Genomic DNA, 6,511 nt, shown 5'->3' on the forward strand with positions numbered 1-6,511 from the left:
AAACTTAAACTGTAATCTTAAATAAACTAAAGTTCAATATTAAAATAATATTTTTACTTCTACTTATAAGGTTAAGTCTTTAACTTTTAACATATTATACTTAATTTGTTATATTTAATATGTTGTTGTATGTAAAACATTATCATTTTAAAGCTATAACTTTTGAACAGTTTGGACAAAATACTTAAATTGTTAATTTAAATATAACATTACAGTGTCAACTTCAATATAAATTTCAATTCCACTTAAAAAACCCAAATAATATTTTGTGAATAGTTAAAAGTGATAAATTATAGTGCTAAATGCAAAAAATAAATTGCAATATCAATTTAACTAAAATATTTTCTAAAGATGTTTTTATAATCATTAAAAGTTTTCAAATAAATAGCTTAAAATAACTTACAATAACAATAATTAAAAATAACTCTATATAAATGAATATATTGTTACCTTAAAAATCCAAAAAAAAAAATGTTTGATGTTTTAAATAATTACAATAATAGAAATTAAAGCATTAGGTAATAAATTTTAAAAAATTAATTAACAATAACAACAACTATAAATAACATTAAACCATACATTATATTTAATTTTATTCATGAGTAACCTATGGGTAGAGGTCATTCAAAAGATTTAGATTATGAAGTTTAATATATATATATATATAAAATTCAAAATAATAATTATATTATATCAACTTAATATAAGAATTATTATACTTAAAAAAACATATATTTGTAATGATTTTAGCTATATAGATGTTTATGTACAACGCACTGTTTTTATATATCTATACATCGAGTCTGCATTAGCTTTTATAGCCATTGTACATAACGGAATACAAGGAAATGATATGATTGAGAACTAATACAGAAAAAATATTAAACTAATTGATTACAAGAATAAATTAAATATGAAAGTTATTTTGTAGTTAGAGTATGTAATATCTTTTATAGAGCATCTTTAAATGGAATTTTCCTTTGCAATGATCTCAGATAATTCACAACATCCTCATTGGTACCTCCTTGCACCAGTTAACTCGAGAAATGGTCCATTTGTTTTTATAAATTTCTATTCCCATATTAAATTATAGAAACCTAATTTTACGGTTTAATTTTTTCAACAAAGAAAAACGAATATTTTTTTTACATAGACGTAGCAGGTAAACAAAATCTAATTTGTTTTTAACCAAAAAAAAAAAACTAAATCATAGAAATCAAAATCAGACTATAATAATTTGAGTTTGTAATTATTTGGATACAATTTGCTTAAGTTCTCTCACGTTTTTGGCTAAGCTCTTATGGTTTACCCATTACAAAACGAGTAAATTACATAAATAATTCTTACTGTTTGGGGTAATTTACACGTTTGGTCCCTAACTTATTTTTTTAACTCGGAAAGTCCCTATAGTTTGTTTTGTTGCATACTTGGTCCCTGTCTTACCTAAAAAGACTATTTTGCCATTGATTATTTAATTTATTTAATTCAAAAAAATTTCTTTTTTGTCAATCATAATTACCAAAGTCTCAAATAAAAGTTCAACACATATCGATTGAAAGCAAACGAGCAACACTTTATTTAAATAAAATGGGATAAGGTAGAGTGAGGTGAGGTGAGGTGAAAGTAGTGTTGAAGGTGTGTTTATTTAAATAAATTAAAAAATCAAAGACAAAATAGTCTTTTTAGGTAAGACATGAAACAAACGCACTACAAAAACAAACAATAGAGACCTTTCGAGTTAAAAAAATAAGTTAGGGACCAAACATGTAAATTACCCCAAACCATAGGGACCATTCGTGTAATTTACTCTTACAAAATTTGTTCCAGTTTTTATGCTACACTTTTTACTTATCTTAGTTAAAATTATAGTCGATTAATTAAATCTGTAAATGAATCATTCTAGACACATTTAATCTATGTTATTTAGCTCTAACATACTAGAAGGTGGTTTCGCAATTACGTGAAAGTGAATGTGGTATGGTAGTATGGAAGGTGGTAGTGGGCTACAAGTCACGGTTACCTAATACCTAGTCCTATGCCCATTCATATGTCTAGTTGAAACTTTTACGAGGTTCCGTGATTCTCATGTTTCTTTAATATTTTTCCTTTGTAGATTCATCAGATTTTCTTTAAAATCTTACCTTGATTTTAAATGGCTTTTTTTTTTCTTTTAAACCCAAACAATGTGTCATTAGGTTTATATTTTTCAAATTAAAAAATATATATATTATTATACACTCAGAGTATACGTTGATCAAAAATACAAAAGCAACGAGCTTTCCGTATGGTTTAAGAATGAAGAACCAGGGATGTCAAATGCCAATCAAATGGCTTCTTATAGTTATTGTTAGTCTTCCATATTCTTCATGTACTCCTTTGAGAGTTTACTTTCCATTATCAGCTGTTGTTCTTTAATCAGCGAATACCCCGACTCAAGTAGACCTTCCACCGTTTGCTGATCAATCAAATCAAATGTATTACTTTTACACGCTTTACATCCAAACTTTGGAGCATATCAGACAACTAATACAATGTGGCATGGAAGGCACCTTTGAATGCTATTTTCAATGATGAAGATAACAACATTTGCGTCTTTATGCCATCTTTTTTGAATCAGTCAAAAAATTGCAATTTTTGTCTCATTAATATTAGTCTTTAGTCTTAAGAGTTGTTTCTTCCTTTGTCCCGATAAAGTGTTGCTTTCTTTTCTAGACCGAATAAACCGTCTGAATATGACTAAATGGTCATTTTACCCTTCCATCCCATCAAAGAATTTTCACAATATTCATTAATTTTGTTAAAAAAGGTTGGTGTCTTAATATATTAAGTCCGTTTTTTTGGCTTAACCCATTAAGTCATTATGTCCATATTAAGTCAAAAAGTAACAATCCCCCATCCACATCTTGTCTCAGTCCAGTACATGCCAAAGCCCAAAAGCAGTACAAGTGTCTTGTCTTGTCTAAGAAAAAGTGGCCTCAAGAATTGGATTCGTTCTATTAAAATCTAGTATGGAGACCAGCATAATTAAATCATATTCTTTAGGAAATATAACATGAAAGAAACCAATGGAATCGAGTAACAAGATTATAAACCTTTTTAAATATACCTTTGGAGGCACAAACACGGGGAGATTTTCCTTCTTTTTTCGTTTGAGGAGTATACTTCCGACACTCTCAGGGCCACCAATTTCGTTAACCCACTAAAAAATAAAAAATAAAAAATTATTGTGATTAAGTTGTAAGCTACAAAATGGTGCTTCTTTTTTACTCAATGCAAAAACAACAACTTAACAGACAAAGCACACACAGTAACCACCTTCAAGATCGAGTTGTCATAAGTTCGCGACCTAAGTGCTCCATAGAAGTCCAAGGCTAGAAGTAAATAAAAACACATACATCAACATGTCATGATTTTAAAGATATAAAACCATTGTATAAAATATGGTAAAGATTGTGAAATAATATGCAATGCATACCTTGATTAGGAAAGGTTTTCACTATGCTTATAACATCGTTCTTTGACAATCCATCTTTCTCATACATTCTGTTAACAATATTTATGATATCGTCGATGTTAGGCTGCCTGTTCCACAATTTTAAGAAATTAAACTCGTGAATAATTAATTAATTTATATGAAAAATATAAAAAATTGAGGTGCACCAGTAGAACTTGTCCATTCTCCCATCACGAACCAAAGGAGCATATAATGTTGAAAAATCATTTCCTGTAACAATTATAGGAATTCTGTTTGTGATATCTGATTCCCTCCAATCTTGTCCAATGCTAACTCTTGTTGGATTATCTGATAGATTCATCAGTGTGCCAACAACTATTTGGTTGTTCACTGTCATTTGAGTGTTTCCTGAATAACAATTAACAAATAAAATAATGGAGTATTATTTATTTATTTATTTATTTCATTAGTATACTATAATATTATAATTAATTAAGGATCTCAAATGCTGGTTGGTTATTTCATGAACATATTTTAAATTATGAAATTGAGCAAAGGGCAAGTACAAGAGTGAACCATTCTTTCATCCAATCAGATTTGTAGCTCACCAAATCTACCAAGACCCGCATCAATATCATTGACCATTAAACAGCTCATTTTCCCCTGTTTTAAACAATGAGAAGATAAAATCAACCAATTAGTTTTGAAAAATGACACTTTCGACTTAACACATTAAATATGATAATGAAAGAGGTGAAACTTCTAACCTGATTTTGAACCACTTGAGATGCAGTACGATAGCGATCACGTATCAGTCTTCCTGGCTCTCCTGTAAAAGAGTGACAAATATAGGATGGAAGTTTACAAGTTTTATAAATAATAAAAGGTTTTAAAAAAACTAAAAACATAGTATGAGAAATTGTAATTTGTATAAGCAACATCTTACCAGCTCTCTCTGATTCCAACTCTCCAGCAGACATGATCACAGGTAAAATTCCCATGGCCTGGAAAATAAGTTCAGTTTGAAATGTTTTTCCTTGCCCTTTTCCTCCCCAAATGCCTATTGAACAGATGCAAAGAATCACATATCAAGTTTTCAAACACTGACACACTGTCATCTAATACTAATATATTGCTCTTGCCTCTTAGGTTACAAGTTTAAGGATATTTACCTAGAATCAATGGAACTTTGATATCGAGAAGATGTGCAATATAGTTCTTCACAATGTGGACAGCTGCACAAGTTTAGTTCCAAAAGGAGATTCTGAGCTCTCGAGAATTTATGATAAAAGAAGTAATAATAACAAGATGACAATACATCCAATATTAATAAACGTTACTACGGTTTATGGAGACAAAAGTTCAGCGTCTTTAATAGGATGGATCATCACAACTTACCAATTTTGTCCTGTAAAATGAAATTGATGGAAGAACGTTAATCATCATGTGATGTTGCAAGTATCTGATGATGAAAATCAAAAGCGGAAACATTTTGGAGTCGTTTATTTTAGGAGATCAATATGACCAAATCATACCATGAAAAGCGGCGCGATGTAATAATCACCCTGCAGATACTCAAACGACCTGGTTACTTTTTGACGATAATCAAACACAATATCAGCTGCAGTGCAATAAAATAAAATCAATCAGCACTCTAGATATTCAATCCCGAGTTGACTGTTAATGTGGAGCAAATTAAACAATCCGCATAATGATTTGCCCCAATTCCAATTCGAAACCATGGAGTGATCTGTGATTATCTCCAAACACAGTATATACAATAATGCAACCTCAATTTCATCTTCTCAGACACTAATTTTTGTGGAAACACACTACTCTATGACTATGTGATAATCGATAAATCAGATACCCAATTCCTGTAAAAGAGTCAAACACCAAACAGAAAAGCAGCGCATAAAATAAAATAACGACGTACAGTCCTTGCCGAGGAAATCTCCAGTGAAGAGATCGTCAATAACACCCGCCCTAGCACCGATGGCTATATTCATATTCTCAGACTCTTTACCCAGCCTGTACAAGTAATCATTGCCCTCCGAATCCTTCGCTTCCCACGACGACTGCTCCGACAATTTCTTCTTTTTACCCTCACTCTCCGCCGACGTTCCGCCATCTCCATTCGAATCACTGGAAGTAGCGATTGAACGGACAACAAACGGCGACACTCTTTGGATGGATAGAGTTCTTGGAAAGAGGGAAGAGGTTCTGCAATTGAATTTGAGGCATTTGGATAGGGTAAACGATGAGAGATCAGTGTTGTTGAAGTTGCAATGGAACGCCATTGATTCACACTTCTCTCCAGCAGTGCATTCTTGTCGTGAGTGTAGGGTTCTTGACGTTATCGTTATAGAAAATAAGTTTAGAGCATTTGGCGCCACATAAACGATGCATTGTGTGTTGGTTCTCTTGAGAAAATAATTAAGATCGAAAAAATTACAGGAAGCTTTCTAGTTTTTATGAAAAAACCGTATGTTGAATTTCGAGTAACACTGTTAATTTTTTATTGCAAGAAACACTGTTAATTTTTTTGGTTATCTTTCATATTTATTTAAATGTATGTTTTTAAAAAAATTATAGGTTGTTTTTAAGATCCCGGTGCGACCAAATCAGCGATGGTTCAAATGTAATTTTGTGTAGCTATCAACTAATAGCTTTCCTTATCCAGATTCAACTTGAATTTTGAGAGATATTAGAAGGTTCTCTCTTCTTGTTGAAACATACCAAATTCATACACACCAAATTCTTTCTAGTTTTTTTTTTTTTTTTTTTTTTTTTTCTGATCTTCTGTGTCTAGAACATGACATTGTTCCTTTAAGGATTATTCTAGGTAGAATTTCTCGTAACTCAGACATATGAGAAAAATATCGATTCATAAAGCGTACTACACGATCCTTGAAGAATCATGTGATCATATTCTATTTTCTACCCAACTTCTAACACGAAATAAGCAATATCACTTATTTTTGCTTAATGGCCATTGTGTAAAATAATTTATTTCTCGCACTTTACTTTAGACTATACGGTATGGGTCGGAGGAAG

At 30.9% G+C, this 6,511-nt stretch overlaps 1 protein-coding gene across 1 annotated transcript; it reads right to left on the reverse strand.

The window, feature by feature from the left end:
- Positions 1 to 2,186: 2,186 nt before the first annotated feature.
- On the reverse strand, positions 2,187 to 5,866 carry LOC111914849 (ribulose bisphosphate carboxylase/oxygenase activase, chloroplastic). The gene is made up of 12 exons (XM_023910556.3): positions 5,391 to 5,866; positions 4,990 to 5,075; positions 4,853 to 4,862; positions 4,627 to 4,689; positions 4,401 to 4,514; positions 4,222 to 4,283; positions 4,063 to 4,117; positions 3,661 to 3,862; positions 3,476 to 3,582; positions 3,316 to 3,371; positions 3,107 to 3,199; positions 2,187 to 2,455 (listed from the first exon to the last, which is right to left on the reverse strand). The coding sequence occupies exons 1-12, from the start codon at positions 5,752 to 5,754 to the stop codon at positions 2,348 to 2,350; spliced, it is 1,320 nt and encodes a 439-aa protein (XP_023766324.1). The 5' UTR covers positions 5,755 to 5,866; the 3' UTR covers positions 2,187 to 2,347.
- Between the last annotated feature and the right edge of the window lie 645 nt (positions 5,867 to 6,511).

This window comes from Lactuca sativa, chromosome 5 (assembly GCF_002870075.4).
Source record: "Lactuca sativa cultivar Salinas chromosome 5, Lsat_Salinas_v11, whole genome shotgun sequence".
NCBI classification, from domain to species: Eukaryota; Viridiplantae; Streptophyta; class Magnoliopsida; order Asterales; family Asteraceae; genus Lactuca; species Lactuca sativa.

Coding starts and splice junctions, on each gene's coding strand:
- LOC111914849 (XM_023910556.3), bottom strand. CDS start 5,754: ATGGCGTTCCATTGCAACTTCAACAACACTGATCTCTCATCGTTTACC. Junction 4,284..4,400: donor GTTGGAATCAGAGAGAGCTG/GTAAGATGTTGC, acceptor ACTCTTTTACAG/GAGAGCCAGGAAGACTGATA. Junction 4,118..4,221: donor CTCAAGTGGTTCAAAATCAG/GTTAGAAGTTTC, acceptor TGTTTAAAACAG/GGGAAAATGAGCTGTTTAAT.